This window comes from Cetorhinus maximus, chromosome 14 (genome assembly GCF_964194155.1).
Source record: "Cetorhinus maximus chromosome 14, sCetMax3.hap1.1, whole genome shotgun sequence".
Lineage (NCBI taxonomy): Eukaryota > Metazoa > Chordata > Chondrichthyes > Lamniformes > Cetorhinidae > Cetorhinus > Cetorhinus maximus.
Window position 1 is genome coordinate 101,884,311 of NC_135892.1, and position 20,395 is coordinate 101,904,705.

A 20,395-nucleotide genomic window follows, 5' to 3' on the forward strand; every position below is an offset into this window, starting at 1 on the left:
CTTGTTACGGTCCGACCAAAACGTCAAGGGTGATCTCATGCCATGTATCACAATCTAAAGCTGTTCACCATGTTGTACCTGTACGTAATCTTGCTGCCACATTGTGGACCACTGCTGAACACCATGTTGTGTTTTTAATAATGATGTAAAGACACCAATCACTCATAAGAGATTGGGTAAACACATTCTGAGTTCATTTATTTAAAGTAGGCACATCAGAGCATGTATACGTGGGTAGAAAGTTGAAGACACCAGCAGCAGAGCTGTGTGTGCTGTGTTCTGCTCACAGGCCAAAGTGAAACTGAGACTGGATCACATGGCACACTTCCCTTCTGGTGATGGCCAGCTGCTATCCGTGAAAGGCCATATTATAACAGGAGGCTTCTTTATACGCACTCCATGGATAGCCCCCCTGGTGGCATTGGCTATCCTTGCAGCAACAGCACAGTCAGCGACCGCACCTTCCCCAATCACCTGGGCCTTGCTGCTTGGCCTCACCATCATCCAACCCCCACTTACCCCTCTTAGAGGGTGCCCGCCCTGCCTTTGAGGCACCCTCTTCCTGCAGCTGCATTCTCAGCAATGGCCACCGCTAACAGTGGCGCTGCTGAGTCCGGACAGCCTGTCCTCTGATCGGGCTGGCAGCTCTTGGGGGGTGGAGAAATTGACTGCTGATGGCAAAATGCCACCTTCTCTCACCTCCCGCTTTCGGCTCCGACAGTGGGAATTCTGCTGTCTCCACAAAACTCAGCCTTTTGAGTTACTCTTAAAACACCTGCCAGTGTGTCTGAATCACTGGGGGGAATTTTAACCGCAGAAACAGGTAGATTGGGTCTGGTGGGAGGTTAAAAAAACCTCAAACCCACAACCAACCCACTCACTTTCGGTCTTAATGGAAGAAGGAAAACCAACTCACTTCCAGGGGGGGGGCAAGGCACTTATTTTAATGATGTTGCAGGCTCAGAGTTTACCTCCATTTTAAATCTTAGGCTAGCCAATTGAGTTTCCTGTATCCCAGGAATCCAGGCAGCTTAAAGGTGAGCAAGGACTGCTGGCTCCAGCAGGTAGCTCTCTTTCCAGCACTGCTTGTAGGCCTAGTATAGCAGGAGTGCTTCTCCCCATCCCCTCACTGGCCAACAGGACTTACCTCTAAATCACTTCGGTGATTGGACCCCTTCTTCTGAGTTTCCCTAAAGCAAAACTGCCCCTCTCCTCCCGCCTCCGTGTAAATATCAGGGTCATTAGCTGCTAGCTCAGCAACAGCCTATCTACACCACAAGGATGGTAGTGTGGTGGTAATGTTAGTGGATTAGTAATCTAGAGGCTTAAACTAATACTCCAACGCCATGCGTTCAAGTCCCATCACAGTAGAAATTGGAGACACATTCAGTTAGTTAATCACACCAGGCAGCCACGATTGGCCAAATGGCCTCCTCTATGCCATAACAATTGTGAAAATTTGTAATTGAAAAGCTACTCTCAGTAACCACAGAACCACCAATTGCTGCAAAAGCCTATCTGGCTCACTCACTAATGCCCTTTAGTCCTTGCTTGGTCTGGCTTCTATGTGACTCCAGATCCTCAGCAATGTGTTTGATTCTTGAGTGTCCTCTGAAATGGTCACTCGGTTGTATCAAACGGCTACAGAAAAGTGATTCTACCTGGACCACGCAGATAGGAGCGGCTCTCATTGCCACCCTCGTGAAAGGGATCAGGAATGGGCAACAAATGCTGGCCTTGCCAGCGATGCTCACATCCCACGAAAGAGCTTTTTAAAAAACGCCCCTCAGGAAACGGCAGGCAGTTCAACCTTTACCTATGAGGCTCGCGACCTGGATAAGGTCTCTTACAAGTGACCGTCCAGATACAGTGTAGTAATAGACTGTGAAATGTGGGCTTGGAGCATCGCATTGCTCTAACTGGATGAATTGAAACTGGATTGTCACCACACCCGGGGCACATGGTTTCAAACTACAGTAAATGGCAGAATGGCTGCTGCTGATGAGCTCTGCTCCTGTGAATATTTAGCTCAACTGGCATTGTAACATTTTGAATTCTGCCTGTTGGCAGCACAGCTGCTAACCACTTCCAATTTCATTTTTATTCATTGTTTTATCCCCACCTTTTATCCTATTTCAAATCTTTTTTCCCACCACCGTGTCCTTGCCCCCATCCCACCCCACCCCCATAAGGGCCATCTGTCACTTGCTCATGTTGTTCTTTCCAGAGTGCTCACCCTTGTCCTGCTATTATCACATTCTGTTTTCTGACCTTAATGCCACCTTCAGCACCTCCTTTAGCCTGTACCACTACCATTAACACCCCTTTGTCCTTTTGTCCATGACATCTTTGGCAATCTCTCCTTTGTCCCCACCTATCGCTGGCCTTCTATCCAGCTTCACCTGCTCCACGCACCCCCCTCCTTAAACAGTATAAATTTCATCACATTTTTACTTCTCTTTAGCTCTGAAGAGTCATACAGACTCAAAACGTTAACTCTGTTTTTCTCTCCACAGATGCTGTTAGACCAGCTGACTTTTTCCAGCATTTTCTGTTTTTGTTTCAGATTTCCAGCATCCGCAGTATTTTGCCTTTGTCTAATTGGGCGTGTCCCACTCCAACAGAACGAAGTCATAAGCTGCTAATATCAAAATGTTCCCTTCCATTACATTCCTTTCAATAATTCACACTGGGCAAACACATTCACAATAATTCTGCACTAAGCATCAGCGTTTCGCCTCTACAAACAAGATGCACGTGCCCGCAGTTTTGAATTTGCTCAGGTCACTTCCAAAGCTATAGGAAAATACTGCCAGGATGTGTAATGCATTTATTTTTGGTGCCTTAATTTCTTGGAAATCTCTGCAAATCGCCCACAAAGCTTTACTTTAAAAAGTCCATTTGCAGAAACGTGCCTCACAGCTTGTTACTTCATTCATGCAGAATGTGCTGCAATGTGTCTGCTTGCTTGCCTCTCTATCAAGACTCTCAGCGCCATCCAATGGCTAAAGTCAGTATACCACCATCAACCCGTTCACAGATGTAGAGTTAGAATGGCTGCTCAATGCCAGAAATTTCTGTTGTTTGTTGAGATGCCTCCTCAGCCATGTCTCTGCAGCTGGTTTGTTACTCAGGTATATGGAAGAAACCTGGCACCAAGCAGGTGCTTCTGCAGGTAGCTAAGTTCCAAACTGCAAGTCTAGTTATTGCAGAGGCTGAGTAAATTGGGCTTATATCCTCTGGGGTTCAGAAGAATGAGAGGCAATTTCACTGAAATCTACAAAATTCAGAAGGGGCTTGTTAGGGTGGACGCTGAGAGGCTGTTCCCACTGGTCGAGGAATCTAGAACATGGGGGCAGAGTGTCAGGATAAGGGGCCAATTATTTAGGACTGAGATGAGGAGAAATGTCTCCACTCAAAGGGGTTGTGACTCTTTGGAATTCTCTATCTCAGAGGGTTGTGGATGTTCCATCGTTGGATACATTTAAGACAGGTTTTTTTGGTTTTTCAGGGAGTTAAGGGATATGGGGAGCAGACAGAAAAATGGAGGTGAAGCCCAAGATTAGCCATGGTCATATTGAATGGCGGAGCGGGCTTGATGGGCTGTGAGGTCTACTCCTGCTCCAGTTTCATATGGTAAATCTCATACTCATTTCCCAACAATTAACTACCGACAACAGAATAATTATTGTATTTAAATAATCCTTTATCACTCGGCAACATCTCATGGCAATTCATAAAAAAAATCACAACAGTGCACGTAAAATTTGCAGATTGAAGGCACAACAAAACCCCAAGTAACTCATTTTATTTTTGGATGCTAGTTATTTTCAATGTTTTTTTTAAAAATTCCAAGCAAAAAAAGAAAAATCCAAACTGATACAAATAACAGGAACAACCTGGAGGATAAGATAAGAGTTGAAGTTCCTTAAGGAAGGGTTAAGATCACCCATTCTTCTTTGTCATTTTATGACCTTCTAGTAAAATAGTACTCAAACCGTAACTTACAAAGGCATGTGCTTTTGCAATATCAGGCTCCTAAAATCAGCAGAATGAGAAAAAGATTTACCCAAGCGAGTCACAAACTGTGAAATGAGGCATTTCTTAATATATTTTTTCAGGAAAGCATTAAAAGCCACTCAAGATGCGTGTATTTCAGCATCTTCCGATATTTAAAAACAACAAAGTGACTTTTTCATTAAAAGAAGGATTTCATCCCTTCTCCAGCCCCGCTGTTCCAATAATGTAACCGTAGCGAAGGGACCAATCACTGAGATCTCCACCTTGTGCTTGAGGCTATGACAACTGCCGTGCCTGGCTGTCTGCAGACGACAGCAAACCTTACTGCAACGACCTATAATCGTCCTTGTTGTCCTGAGCACGTCACATTGCTGCTCCAGCATTGCAGAGCCTGTGAGGCTGCGATATTACAGTATACTTCAGGCAGTATTCAGCTTTGATGAATTGCAAGAGGTTTCAGATGGGATTTGTTTCCACTGAGGTGGAGCAGAGGATTTTAGTAGATTGCTGCAGTCACCTTTGGGAGGAGGGAGGGTGGTGGGGGGGTGTGAAAGGGGCTGAGAGTTTGACGTGCTTAACGTCATAGTCACGGAATCACAAAGCCACAAGAGGTTTGGCTGTAAATCTGTAACATTAAGCTCTCATTCCCTGGTGGCCCTGCTGTTTCTTTTTGCATTTTCTTTTCTTAACTGGAAGGGGTTGGATGCTTGCCAGTGAGAGTTTTGAATTCACAGTTCTAATCACTCATCTTTACAAAATAAAAATGATTACTTGTGTCCACCACAATATTCACAGCATTGTTGATTACGCCTAACAGTATAGGTCATACTTCAGTTTTTGTCCGACTTTTGTGCCTGCTAGACACGCCTCAAACTTTGCATCCATCTCTTGGCTCTGCTCTTCAGTGAACAGGTTTCTCCAGTCTCCAACCATACCTATATTTAGATGAAAAAAAAAATTTAAAAGTAGTCAAGCCATTAAAACCGCTTTGGCTCTGCTAATCATGTAGAATCCTCTGGAGTAATCCCCTCAAAGCAAAATAAATGGGTTGCAAGGTGATCTTGGAAAAGGACCATTTGTGGGGTGGGGTGGAGGGGTGGGGGGTGGGTGGGTGATGGTTTCACTCATATGTCTGAGGTCCCACACTAGTAATAATTTTATGATTATTGCTGAAAAGAGAGATATGTGGCTGAAGCTCCTCGTCGTGACGAGGACATCAGGACGAGCACAATTGCCAAATTTCAAGCAACCGTAACAATTTACACTGCAGGAGAAAAGAGTGCTGATTGGTTGACAAGTCGTCACTGATTGCCTGAGCTTTTCTTTCCTTTATTTGCCCACATCCCGTGAAAGTTACTGGCAAGGCCAGCGTTTGTCGCCCATCCCTAATTGCCCTTGAACTGAGTAACTTACGAAGCCATTCCCCAGGGTATGTCATTTCTCCTGCTAAATTCCTCACGCGGGCAGTTATGAGTCATGGGGTGTGGGGATTGCCAGCATTTATTTCCCATCCCTAATTGCCCTGTTTGGAGGGCGTTTTTTTTCAAAGAGTCAACCATATTGCTGTGGGTCTGGAGGCACATGTAGACCAGACTAGGTAAGAATGGCAGATTTCCTTCCCTAAAAGACATTAATGAACCAGATGGGTTTTTATGACAACTGATGATAGTTTCATTGTCACCATTACTGAGATTACCTTTCACTTCCCATTTATGAACTGGATTCAAATTCCACCACTGCCTTGGTGGGATTTGAACCCATGTCCCCAGGGCATTAGCCTGGTTCTCTAGATTACTAGTCCGGCAACATTAGCACTACACCACCATCTTGCTCTGGAGAAAGGAATGGGGAACTATAGGCTCCCCAAACTTCTGGGTAATTCAAAAAAGGTGCAACATATTCCTTTTGTTTGCAGAGGACAGGCTCCTGCATATGAATGTATGTAGTTTCTACCAAGTGTAAGTGAGCCACATTGTGAGCTCAACAGATTATCTTAAATTAGTCATTAGTGTAGCTATTAGTGCACTCAGGATTGTTCAGCAAGTGCTACTCAGTTGAAGAATCACATTTAACAAGAGTTTTGTTTTTATTCCTTCACAGGATTTATTGCCCATCCCTAGTTGCCCTTGAGAAGGTGGTGGTGAGCTGATTTCTTGAACCGTTTCAGTCCATGTGGTGTAGGTACACCTACAGTGCTGTTGGGAAGGGAGTTCCAGGATTTTGACCCTGCAACAGTGAAGGAATGATGATATATTTCCAAATCAGGATGGTGAGTGACTTGGAGGGCAGCTTCCGGGTGGTAGTATTCCCATGTGTCTGCTGCCCTTGTCCTTCTAGATGGTAGTGGTCATGGGTTTGGAAGGTGCTGTCTAAGGAGCCTTGGCGAATTCCTGCAGTGCATCTTGTGGATGGTAAACACTGCTGTTACTGTGCATCGGTGGTGGAGGGAGCGAATGTTTGTGGATGTGGTACCAGTCAAGCGGGCTGCTTTGTCCTGGATGGTGTCAAGCTTCTTGTGTTGTTAAATGTGATTCATCAACTGTGTAGCACTTGCTGAACAATCCTGAGTGCGCTAATAGCTATACCAATGACTAATTTAAGATAATCTGTTGAGCTCATAATGTGGCTCATTTACACTTGGTAGAAACTATATTTGCCATCCAGGCAAATGGGTAGTATTCCATCACACTCTTGACTTGTGCCTTGTAGATGGCGGACAGGCTTTGGGGAGTCAGGAGGGGAGTTACTCGTTGCAGGATTCCTAGCCATTGACCTGCTCTTGTAGCCACAGTATTTATATGGCTAGTCCAGTTCAGTTTCTGGTCAATGGTAACCCCCAGGATGTTGATCATGGGGGATTCAGTGATGGTCATGCCATTGAATGTCAAGGGGCGATGGTTGGATTCTCTTTTGTTGGAGATGGTCATTGCCTGTCACTTGTGTGGCACGAATGTGACTTGCCACTTGTCAGCCCAAGCCTAAATATTGCTGAATTTGGACATGGACTGCTTCAGTATCTGAGGAGTCACAAATGGCGCTGAACATAGTGAGGATGTTCGCTGAGGATTGCACAATGATAGAAGGGAGGTCATTGTTGAAACAGCTGAAGATGGTTGAGCCGAGGACACTACCCTGAGGAACTCCTACAGTGATGCCTTGGAGCCGAGATGACTGACCTCCAACAGCCACAACCATGTTCCTTTGTGCTAGGTATGATTCCAACCAGTGGAGAGCTTTCCCCCTGATTCCCATTGAATCGAGTTTTGCTAGGGCTCCTTGGTGCCACACTCGGTCAAATGTGGCCTTGATGTCAAGAGCACTCACTCTCACCCCACCTCTGGAGTTCAGCTCATTTGTCCATGTTTGAATCAAGGCTGAAATAAGGTCAGGAGCTGAGTGGCCCTGACGGAACCCAAACTGGGTGTCAGTGAGCAGGTTATTGCTAAGCACTGCTTGATAGCACTGTTGATGACCCCTTCCATTACTTTACTGATGATAGAGAGTAGACTGATGGGGCAGTAATTGGCCAGGTTGGATTTGTCCTGCTTTTTTTGTACAGGACATACCTGGGCAATTTTCCACATAGCTGGGTAGATACCAATGTTGTAGTTGTACTGGAACAGCTTGGCGAGGGGCACGGCAAGTTCTGGAGCACAAGCTGTCAGTATTATTGCCGGAATATTTTCTGGGCCCAAAGCCTTTGCACTATCCAGTGCCTTCAGCCGTTTCTTGATATCACATGGAGTGAATTGAATTGGCTGAAGCCTGGCATCTGTGATGCTGGGGATCTCTGGAGGAGGCCGAGATGGATTATCCACTCGGCACTTCTGGCTGAAGATTGTAGCAAATGCTTCAGCCTTATCTTTAACACTGATGTGCTGGGCTCCTCCATTGTTGGAGGATGGGGATATTTGTGGAGCCTCCTCCACCAGTGAATTGTTTAATTGTCCACCACCATTCACGACTGGATGTGGCAGGACTACAGAGCTTACATCTGATCCATTGGTTGTTGGATTGCTTAACTCTGTCTATCACTTGCTGCTTATGTTCTTTGGCACACAAGTTGTCCTGCGTTGTAGCTTCACCAGGTTGACACTGTATTTTGAGGTATGCCTGGTGCTGCTTCTGGCATGCACTCCTGCACTCTTCATTGGACCAGGGCTGTCTTTATTGTAATGGTAGAGTGGGGGATATGCTGGGCCATGAGGTTACAGATTGGGTTCAAGTGCAATTCTGCTGCTGCCGATGGCCCACAGTGCTTAATGGATGCCCAGTCTTGCTAGATCTGTTTGAAATTTGTCTGAAACCCATTTAACACAGTGGTAGTGCCAGACAACACGATGGAGGGTATCCTCAATGTGAAGGTGGGACTTCATCTCCACAACGACTGTGCGGTGGCCATTCCTACCGATACTGTCATGGACAGATGCATCTGCGGCAGGTAGGTTGGTGAGGATGAGGTCAAGTATATTTTTCCAAATTGTTGGTTCCCTCACCACCTGCCACAGGCTCAGTCTAGCACCTAGGTCCTTTAGGGCTCGAATAGCTCAGTCAGTCGTGATGCTACCGAGCCACTCTTGGTGATGGACATTGAAGACTCCACCCAGAGTACATTCTGCGCCCTTGCCACCCTCAGTGCTTCCTCCAAGTGGTGTTCAACATGGAGGAGCACTGATTCACCAGCTGAGGGAGGGCAGGACGTGGTAAACAGCAGATTTCCTTGCCCATGTTAGACCTGTTGCCATGAGACCTCATGGGGTCTGGAGCCGATGTTGAGGACTCCCAGGGCAACTCCCTCCTGAATGTATACCATTGTGCCGCCACTTCTGCTAGGTCTGTCCTGCCAGTGGGGCAGGATTAACCAGCAGAAGTATTGGTGATGTCTGGGACATTATCTGTAAGATATGATTTGGTGAGGTTGACTATATCAGTCTGTTGCTTGGCTAGTCTGAGAGACAGCTCTCCCAATTTTGGCCCCATATGTTAGTAAGGAGGACTTTGCACTGTTGACAGGGCTGAGTTTGCCGTTGTCATTTCCGGTGCCTAGGTCAATGCCAGATGGTCCATTTGGTTTCATTCCTCTGAGGCTCTGTAGTGGTTTGATACAACTGAATTGTTTGCTAGGCCATTTCAGAGGGCATTTAAGAGTCAACCACATTGCTGTGGGTCTGGAGTCACATGTAGGTCAGGTAAGGACAGCATATTTCCTTCCCTAAAGGGTATTTAGTGAACCAGATGGGTTTTTAAAAACAGTCAGCAAATGGTTTCATGGTCATCTTTAGATTTTTATTGAATTACAAATACCACTACCTGCCGTGGCAGGATTCAAGCCTGGGTTATTACCTGGGCTTCCCAGATTAGTAGTCCAGCAATAATACCACTACGCCATCACCTTCCCCAAGATCCTGAGTGCTAATAACGATCTGATTGCCCATCAGCACTGTAGTCCCAACAGTGTCAGTGGCAGCACTGGTCAGGACTGGGGCTACAAAAAGTCCCCAGATTCTAAATCCCAGTGTCTAGGTCCAGGAAAGTGTTGGGGGTTGGGGAGGGGCCTCAGAGCAGAGAGGGGAGGTGAGGCCTGGGGCCCACCTTCTCACCAGAGGCTTGAGCAGGGCGACTTGCCAGGCTTCCTTGTTGCCCTTGAATGCCTTTGCCAGCCTCGAAAGTGAGGTCTGATGGGAAGCAGCCCTTGAGTGCCCAATAATTGGCCACTTGAGGGCCTCAACTGAGGGCAAGCTGACCACCCTAGGCCTCACCTGCCCTACTTAAAATTGCAGATAGGTAGGGGGTGGGCGAGACGGCGGTGGGAAGGGCACCCAGGGAATTTTACGGGCCCTCCCACCTTCAAACCCACCAATGAGGGACCATAAAATTCTGCCTTTGCAGTGAATCATGGGCTCCTCAATACAGAGGCTGGACTTGGAGAAGTTCTATAAATTTGCTGATGTGAAATTTGCTGTTGGCAAGATAGGTAAGCCAACATGTGACTGATGTGAACATGTTGCCATCTTTATCACTGGTGGTACGCAATTGCAAAGGGAGATTATAGCAAGTTTTGCCAACTTTTCACCTTTCTACCTGCATGGGAATGCTCATGTTCTTCCATGGAGCTCTGCAATGTTAGCATGTCGAAGTGATGACCATCGCAATTCAAACACAAGGTTCCTCAACGCTCCACTCACCCAGAACAATCAAGCGTCCTCAACATTTGGGTGCCGCATGTTATCTCATACAGTACTGCTTGAATTTATAAATGCTTACAGGAGAAGGCCGCATGTATCAAGGGATATCATGCAGCCAGGAGTGGGTGTGATCAACCCGCGAACATTAACAGCTTATAAAGCGCAGTTTAGGGTTGGAGAGCTGAGAGACAGAGAGAGAGAGAGGGGACAATGTAGAGATCAGAGACCTCCCCCAAGCTCATGACAGTTGTCATTTTTTGCATTTCATTGCTTTCTCTCCTTATTCATTTCACTCATTTCCTAATTCAAGCATGCATTGCAACAGAATGCCTAACACACTGAATGTCACGCATTGCAAAACTCTTACAAGGGGAGCTTACTGTTAATGTTGTGAAATATTTCCTTTTCCTCCATGTTACAGCATCGAGGGAACATCATTGCTGGTAAAAATGTGTCATCAAATCGACCGGAGAAGAAAAAACTTTGCCAAACATACTTGGTAAGGCAATCGCAGTCAAAAAAAAATGTCAAGTCATGCCACAAGAATTAATCAGAACTTTATAAGTCACTGATTGGGTGTCAGCTGGAATTTTATGGACAATTCCGGGCACCACATTTCAGGAAAGATGTCCTGGCCTGAGAAAGGCTACACAGGAGGTTTACCAGGATGTCACCAGGGATGTGGGGTTGCAGGTATGAGGAAAGATTGGAAAATTTAGGCCATTTTCCCTTAGAACACAGAAGGAGAAAGGTGACCTCACTGAGGTTTCAACAGAGTAGAGAGAGAAAAAAAGTCCCTCTGGTTAGTGGGGCAAAAACTAGAAGTCACAGATTCAAAATCACTGGGGGAAACATCTGGGGAGGAGATAAGGAGAATATTTTTCACTCAGTTGCTGGGATCTGGAATGCTCTACCTGCAAAGGTGATGGAAGGTGAACTAATAAATAATTTTAAAACGGAGTTGGACAGTGACTGAGGAGAAGAAATTTACAGAGTTACAGACATAAAGCAGGAGTTTGGGACTAAGCTTGACTGCTCTTTCAAAAAGCCGGCACAGGCAAGATGGGCCAAATGGCCTCTTCCATGCTGTAAGTTTCTATGATTCTCTGAACAGCAACAACACGTCCCATTTCCTGCCTCTCAACGTGATCAATGCAGACCCTCACAAGAGTTTGATTTCACTTACCTTTTCGAAAGATAACTTTGCCGAATGTGGAGTGAGTCACATGGGAGTTGTCACTCATGGCCTGGAACGTACCTCTCTTCGCAACTGATTGAATCTGTTCGTCGCTCAAAGAGAGGTTGAAGAACTCTACAATCTTCCGAATCTCCCCTACCAAGTTCTTTCAGGGGGAAACAAAACCAAAACATCTTAATAAATCTATGAAAAAGGGAAGTGGGCAGAACAAAAAAAGTGGGTAAATTCAGGTGAGCCTGTGCTCCCAGCAACAACAGCACTCAAAGGGTCACAAATTAGGGCCATGGTGTGTTAGGTCTCATGTGCATTTCAAGAACAATGCAAAGCTGGGAGAGCGAGAGAACTAAATTTCCACAAGAGCTTTTAATATATTCCCAACCAATCTGCGGTTTATTTCTCTCTAATTGTCCTATTGCAGGAGTTCCTTTCCCTGGTTTCATAAAAAGAAAAAAAATGTATAAATGTTGGGCACCAAAAGCGATTCAACACCCAGGCTATTTGTGAACTGTGTTATTGTCACACTGTGAAACATATTGGATATGAATTGCATACCACACTCTTCTCAATTTCAATAAAAGTTTCAGTGTTACCCAATTTCCTCATAACACAGCGACTGAACCATGTTTAGTGAAGGCTGTCTGAATTCTAGCCTTGCAATGCTGAACTCTAAACTAGACGAGGACAGGGAGTGCAGTGACCCTTGTGCCCCAATGAAAAAAATTGCTCAGAATAGCTGACAAGCTGATCTTGGCCCACTGTCACACAGATTACTACAAATCAAGCTACTTCCACCCCACCTATTTGTTAGGGCTGACATTATTGAGCCTTGGAGTGGCTCTTTCACTTATATAAAAAAACTGGTAGAGGAGCAGGGGAAGGGGTGGTTACAAAAGGAAATCTCCACTGCACCAGCGAACACCCTTTGGAATTCTGTGCTGAATATTCAGCAAGTGCCAGTTTGAGGGTACAGTTACTTGTATGGTGCTGCTTCAGTCTGCCTGCACTCTGGGTCACTTAATCCCATAGCTATCAAAATGGCAACTACTGACTTGAGAGCTGGGGAAAATAACCCAGGTAGGAAGGAGGGGAAATTCCATTTACAACGTATTAAGCATAATTTTTTTTTTTTGAAAAGTGGCAGTACTTGTGCTTAATAGTCAAGTAATACTATAAGTGGGGTATTTGTAAGGGAAATATAGAGGTGAAGGAGAAGAAGCCATGCAGCACAAATCCTTTCACAGCTTTTGTACTATCCTTCATTATGGACTCCAGCCAAGCCTTTTCATCTCCTGCAAAGGCTGAGTGGAATTTTCCCATTCCTGAAGACCTCGCACGTCTGGAGATGTATGAGGCAGACAAAGCATGTGCTGTCTGTTTTCTGTAGCTTGTTTTTCCTCCTGGAGCAGGTCGGTAGCTTGAAACCAGAGGCTTTAGCTTGAAGGGGCACCACTCCACATCAATCATGGCTGAATAGGAGGCTCTCCAACTCTTACCGCCTGCCATAAGTGTATTGGAAAGATTTGCAGGCTGATAATCAGCCTCTTTGGCTGCGTTATGACATACCTTCCGTGGCCATTAAGTCCTGGAGTGAGACTCAAACCCCAGAGCTTATGGCTTAGAGGCAGGGGCATTATCCACTCAGCCACAAGGCTGCACCTTATCCCTGAAGGATAAGTCTATTTAATTTGATGTTGGTGACAAGAACACAGGAACATTTGATGCAGGTGGGGAGGGGTGTTGACTAAGGGCGAAATCATTGATACTGTAAACGCCTGCACTCAGAGCTGACCACGATAGATCAGATGAGGCAATTCATTTGCGTCAGTTTCTGGAACTCTGGCTGTGTTGCACAATGACTTGTGGTGAGTTTATTTATTTATTTATTTTCTTTTTTACTTAGTTCTGTTGAAGAGTCATACGGACTCGAAACGTTAACTGTGTTCCTCTCCGCAGATGTTGCCAGACCTGCTGAGTTTTTCCAGGTATTTTTATTTTTGTTTTGGATTTCCAGCATCCGCAGTTTTTTGCTTTTATCTGCACCCAAGGTTAACCTGCTGATTGGGAAAGACAGGGAAAGAAGGGCTTCCATTTCGACAGCTGCTTTCACAGCCTCAGGGCATAATAAAGTGCTTTGCAGATAATTAAGTACCTTTTGAAGTGTAGGCACTGTTGTAATGTGGGAAACACAGCCACCAATTGGCACACAGCAATCTCCCACGAACAGCAATGATCAAATAATTTGTTTTAGTGGTGTTGGTTGAGGGATAAGTATTAACCTGGGCACCGGGGACACCAACAGTGCATATAAAAACTGTGGTTTAAACAGCAGATCAGAGGCTGGGAATTCTGCAGCAAGTAACTCGCTTCCTGACTTCCCAAAGCCTGTCCACCATCTACAAGGCACAAGTCAGGAGTGTGATGGAATACTCTCCACTTGCCTGGATGAGTGGAGCTCCCATAACACTCAAGAAGCTGGACACCATCCAGGGCAAAGCAGCCCGCTTGACCGGCACCCCATCTGCCACCTTAAACATTCACTCCCTCCACCACCAATGCACAGTGACAGCAGTGAGTAGCATATGCAAAGATGCACTGCAGCAACTCACCAAGGCTCCTTCGACAGAACCTTCCCACCAACTAGAAGGACAAGAGCAGCAGATGCATGGGAACACTACCACCTGCAAGTTCTCCTCCATGCGACACACCATCCTTAACTTGGAAATATATCACTGTTCCTTCACTGTCGCTGGGTCAAAATCTTGGAGCTCCCTCCCTAACAACACTGTGGGTGTTCCTACAACAGATGGGCTGCAGCGGTTCAAGAATGTGGCTCATTACCACCTCTTCAAGAGGATTAAGGAATGGGCAATAAATGCTGGACTAGCCAGCGATGCCCAAATCCTGTGAAATAATTTTAAAAAACTTCCGCAGTACTGCATCAAACCACTTCATGGGCTCGTGGCCTTCTGACACAATGAACTACCACCTAATTCTAGTTCGGTTCTGGTCAATTTCTAGTTAGGGGAGGAACACAAGCAAGAGTGACAATGCATCAGGGGTCATGGATTTTTCCCCCTTTAAAAATGCAGCTGCCCACTCTATTACTAATTGTTCTGCCTCCTTTTATATAAGTCAACTTCAGTTACCTATCTTTTCTCTACTGAAACATGTCGATTTACATGTGGCACTCATTTAGATCGTTTGTTTCAACAACTACCCTCGTAACATACTCCACAATCTTATAACTGTTTGGGTTCCATCTGACATTCCTTCTTTATCCAATCTTCCTAACTTTTCCATTTTATGCCCTGCTGCTTGAACAACATGAATTATCAGATCAACAATTGTCAATCATTTTTAATCTTGCAAACTTCTATTCACTTCGGGCCAACTCTTCTCCTAGGAAAATAAACCAAACCCCTTTAGTCTTTCTTCAAAAGTTCAATTTCTGATATGATATAGGATCAATGCATAATTTTATGCCTGACACCAGCAGTATTGTGACAAAAGGTTAAGAGCTCCCGCACTCTCTCTATGTGTTGCAATTTAAATGTATCGGTTCAAATTAGTTATGTAAAAGAGAATTTTTACTAGAAATTCTCAGACACATTTACAAAGTTGCTACACAACAAGCAGCAGGGTTTCCTCTCAATAATAGGAAATGAAGGTTGGTCAATCTGCTAACTGCCTCCAGTTGTCTAGCTAATAATCTTTAATCTTGGCAATAACTCTCTTGTAATTGTCAGTAACCAATAAAAAGCAAGAAACTAATCCTGCATGTTAATCTGTACAGCATTGGGTTTGTATCGATATAAAGAATCTCTACTGACCTCTTTCAGCTCTTCATATGTGATAATCATCACATTCTCGTTGTCAATGTATTTTTCCCAGACGAGAGCATAATCAAAGTAGGAGCCCCAGCCAACTGGTTTAAAAATTAGAAAGTAGGCATCAAAGAGAGTAAAATATTAATCGAAGGCTCAGTCACACTTATGAGTTTGGGCCACAACTGCGTGATTCTCTCAGGCTTAGTGCCAGGAACCGTTCCTGTAAGTGAGTTCCTCTTGTCAACAAACAGAAGGATAATCTTGTTCACACAATATTTGGTCATGCAGCATCGGCCAATGTTGAAAACAACACCCTTGTCAATGCAATTTGCTCCTTGAAAATGGTTCTATTGCGTCTTACCAGGATTGTTAATCTATCAGAATATGTGCCTTAGACTAAAAACTATGAATCAGATTTATTAAAGTAACAACTAACCAACAGCAATATGTTAAAGTGTAATTGTGTCTAGAATTAGTGATTTAAAAAATACTGAAGCCCCATAGCACTGCACTTGGAGAACCAAGACAACAGGTAGTCTGCAGGTGAAGTCAGGCTATGGGCCGAGGGATATCAGACTGGGGCACATAGGGCCGAATGTATGATTTTAAAATAAAATTATGTCTTTCTTTATATTTTTCCAATATAAATTAAAATGGAAACTGCCCATGTAAACATGTCACACAGTAATAACACTCTATCACCAGTGGTGGTGCTGCTCATGTTTACATATCCAGGTTCCATCATAAATGAGGACAGGAATTTAATTCTCACTCGGTTGCGAGACGAGAGGGACTTCCTGAAAAATTACTTACTTATTTACAGATCAGAATGTTTCATAACGAAACATTGAAAAAAAGAAAAAATTAAGTTATTCAGACATGCCCCCTCATGTGACAGTATCACATGAGCTGGGACATGTTTATGAATTTTCATGAAAATTTTTATTGAATTAATAAACCCTTCATGAAACCTCATCCAGCCCGTGGATAAGGTTTCATGAAAAATGTAAAGGTCGCCGGGGCTCTTCGCCTGCCCACCAACCTTAAGGTTGGACAGGCAGCCCTGACAATTACTGTAATTAGTTTATTAATGGCCTTAACAGGCCTTTGACAGTTCAGCGGGCGCACAGCCAACTCCGACGCATGCCCGACATCACCGCGCATCATTTTACGCGTCGGTGTGCGGGGCCCGCCCTTGCACGCTGAACAGAAGATTCTGCCCTTCGATTCCTTTCATCCTCATTGGATGCATCTAGCTTCCCCTTAATACATCCATGCTATTCGCCTAATCACTCTTTGCAGTGACGAGTTCCACATTCTAACCATTCTCTAGGTAAAGAAGTTTCTCCTGAATTCCCTATTGCATTTTAGCATGAATGGTGTAAACAGTTGAAAAAGGTCGCTCGTGCAGTTTCACGAGGTTGGGTAGGTGAGTGGGTGGGGGGTTGGGGGGGGGAATGTGGTGGGGTGGCGCTGGTGGTGGAAGGGAAGGTCCAGCTATTTTCCCACCAGAGTTAGAATAGGAGACTGGGAGAACTCCTGCAGAATTTCAGTATATCAAGAGGGTTAGTGCTAAAGTCAGAAACAGCAAAACAAGGGCCTAAAGTCAGAGAGAGTCAAAACTAAAAGTCACGTCGGGAGGGAGAAGGCAATAGTCCATCTGATGAAGCTGAACTGGCTGCTTTCTCTGCTGAACACAGTGAGATTGCTGGTAGAATACAAATAGCTACCAAGCAGAGGTGAAGCAGTAGGATATACAATCATGCCGATTAGCTATGGAGAACATAATTTCTGCAGTGCCCAGAAACTGTTGACGTAATTCCTCCTTCCATCAAATTACCAGCCCTAAGCATGAGGGACGCAATCCTGATCCAAGGGATCCCTGCCCTCCATCTATCAGACTGAGTGAAGCCTGCAGGAAATCCTCTGACTCTTCCAATAAATTCCTGGCGGGGTGGGGGTGGTAGGGGCTGGTTTTGCAGGGGTGTGAGCAACGTATGGAGGATGTGGAGGGATGAGTGGAGTCCAAATCAGGCAGCGCACTCAGAAATTGTAATCTTCATTTGGCTTGGCCCACGTTAACATCCAGATTTTGTTATATTATCTGTGTGAGGCCAGCCGGAATAATGGATTTTCAAAAAAGATGCCAGTGTAGGGAGGGCAGATGGCATCCAGGGATTCTTTGCAGGGCCTGTTGTTTTGATGCCTCATTCCCAGCTCTACCCGGGCTCAAGGGTTGTGCTCCCCTTTTGCACTGCATTAAACCAGGGCTCAACTCCAGACTTGATGAGCATTCAATTAAGAGGTCAGGCAGCATCTGCGGAGAGGAACACAGTTAACGTTTCGAGTCCGTATGACTCTTCAACAGAACTAAGTAAAAATAGGATTTTTACTTAGTTCTGATGAAGAGTCATACTGACTCGAAACGTTACCTGTGTTCCTCTCCACAGATGCTGCCAGACCTGCTGAGTTTTTCCAGGTATTTTTGTTTTTGTTTTGGATTTCCAGCATCCGCAGTTTTTTGCTTTTAATTCCGAAAAGCTTGTCTGATAGATAGATGACCCATCCAATGCATCCATAAATTGCCAACCTTGGAAAACTAGTCATTGCTAACCAACAGCTTCAAAGAGCTCATATGGTATATCAAAAAGAAAATCTGAGATTCAAAACTACCCTGATTATAAGCTTAGTGGCATTAAAAAATACATAGTTACAGGAGCTTCAGAACTGGAGCTGTGGTATGTTGTTCATATTGCAGGGAGAGAACACATAAGTCCAGACAAGTCTGAAGACAAATACCAATCTTGAATACACATAATATCTCTACTATTTGTGGGAGGGGCCAAGGAATCTGGAGCACTCCGCATGCCCTCAGCAGAACATTTCATTCTGAATGTTTTCCAATATTGTGAAATCTACAATGACCATGATTTTGACATTTTTTTTTGTTTCAAGCCTATGAGGGTTCAATCGGTTTTAAATCAGATTGATTAGTAGCCCCAGATTGGTTGTCCTGGTGGACTGTCGGCTGATCTACAATCTGTAAGCTCATGACCCAACACATGTCTCTTAATTGAATAAAAGCCAAAAAACTGCAGATGCTGGAAATCCAAAACAAAAATAAAAATACCTGGAAAAACTCAGCAGGTCTGGCAGCATCTGTGGAGAGGAACACAGGATAATAGGATTTTTACTTAGTTCTATTGAAGAGTCATACGGACTCGAAACGTTAACTGTGTTCCTCTCCGCAGATGCTGCCAGACTTGCTGAGTTTTTCCAGGTATTTTTATTTTTGTTTTGGATTTCCAGCATCCGCAGTTTTTTGGCTTTTATTCAATTAAGAGGCATGTGTTGGGTCACGAGCTTACAGATTGTAGATCAGCCGACAGTCCACCAGGACAACCAGTCTGGGACTACTAATCAATCTGATTTAAAACCGATTGAACCCTCATAGGCTTGAAACAAAAAAAAAATGTAAAAATCATGTTCATTGTAGATTTCACAATATTGGAAAACATTCAGAATGAAATGTTCTGCTGGGGGCATGCGGAGTGCTCCAGATTCCTTGGCCCCTCCCACAAATAGTAGAGATATTATGTGTATTCAAGATTGGTATTTGTCTTCAGACTTGTCTGGACTTATGTGTTCTCTCCCTGCAATATGAACAACATACCACAGCTCCAGTTCTGAAGCTCATGTAACTTTGTATTTTTTAATGCCACTAAGCTTATAATCAGGGTAGTTTTGAATCTCAGATTTTCTTTTTGATATACCATATGAGCTCTTTGAAGCTGTTGGTTAGCAATGACTAGTTTTCCAAGGTTGGCAATTTATGGATGCATTGGATGGGTCATCTATCTATCAGACAAGCTTTTCGGAGTTAAAAGCAAAAAACTGCGGATGCTGGAAATCCAAAACAAAAACAAAAATACCTGGAAAAACTCAGCAGATCTGGCAGCATCTGCGGAGAGGAACACAGTTAATATTTCGAGTCCGAATGACCCTTCAACAGAACTAAGTAAAAATAGAAGGGAGGTGAAATATAAGCTGATTTAAGTGGGGTGGGACAAGTAGAGCTGGATAGAAGGCCAGTGATTTTCTGAGTATCTGTCTACACTGCAAAGGAGGCGTTTAAAACTCCCTGTACACATGAATAACACGCAGGTCCTTGGTGGGCTTGATTGAACTTTTAATATATAGAGTTTAAGATTTATTGAGGGCAAAGTAAAATAAATATTCTACATAAAGAGGAGCCCAAGGAGCTTGGAAGAAGCTTCAAAATGAGACAGAGTTCAAGTTGAGGTTACAACAGACGGCAAGTACAAGGATATCAAGAGAATTAATGGGATTTTTACTGTGTCTTTTTTGAGAAGGTTGCCACAGCTCCTCTAGTGAGGTTACAGCAGACCAATAGGAGGACACTCTGACATGTCATCTCCTAAAAACGGAGCATGTGATAAAAAAATTCTGCCTTTGGTTTTTTGCCAATTGAATCTTTAAACATTAACTTGGGACAGGGTGGTGGGTGGTGGGGGGCGGGGGGGAGATTGGTGGGTAGTGGTTAAGCAGCTGGTGAATCGTTCAGCCCCTGAAGCATGACGCTCAGGAGATTTTAACTCCCAAGTCCTTGTTTGTGTGCCTGGACTCAGGTCCAAAGCTGGCAAAAATGAAGACATTGCCAGTGGGGCAAGGGAGTCAGCTAGGGTAGAATTTCCAGTAAAGCTGGTATGGATGGGGAGGGTATGCCAAGATCAGGGCAGGAATGGGGAGAAGCATCCAGATGAGAAGGCTCAAGACTTCCTTGTAAAGCCAGGAGGTGCACTCCTGCAGTTAGAGTGGTGTCATCGGGACACGACACTGCTATTTAATATGAGGCTCCCATTTTCCTGTGGTTGTAGGCCTTCATGTAGATGAAGTCAGGCATGTGGGTAGTGATGTCGTCACTGCACTGGAGGCCCAGCCTAATGCTCTGGGGACATGGGTTCAAATCCTATCATGGCAGTTGGTGGAATTTAAATTAAATTAAATGAATTGACCTGGAATATAAAACTAGTTTCAGCGATGGTGACCATGGGGGGTCCCATTTCACAGGTGCTCAGTGCCCGATTGAGGGACCCAACATCAGGAAGTGGTGGTCAGTTACTGAAAGCCACTCCCCTTCCTTT

The 20,395-nt window shown here is 44.6% G+C and overlaps 1 protein-coding gene across 1 annotated transcript in view; it reads right to left on the reverse strand.

The window, feature by feature from the left end:
- Positions 1-3,685: 3,685 nt before the first annotated feature.
- The window catches only part of sult6b1 (sulfotransferase family, cytosolic, 6b, member 1), a 29,573-nt gene continuing 12,863 nt past the window's right edge, over positions 3,686-20,395 (reverse strand). The window contains exons 5-7 of the mRNA XM_078557352.1: positions 15,234-15,328; positions 11,392-11,548; positions 3,686-4,955 (exon numbers count right to left, since the gene is read on the reverse strand). Of these exons, the coding sequence (XP_078413478.1) occupies positions 4,831-4,955; positions 11,392-11,548; positions 15,234-15,328 (377 nt within the window). The 3' untranslated portion in view covers positions 3,686-4,830. The remainder of the gene's footprint in view (positions 4,956-11,391; positions 11,549-15,233; positions 15,329-20,395) is intronic.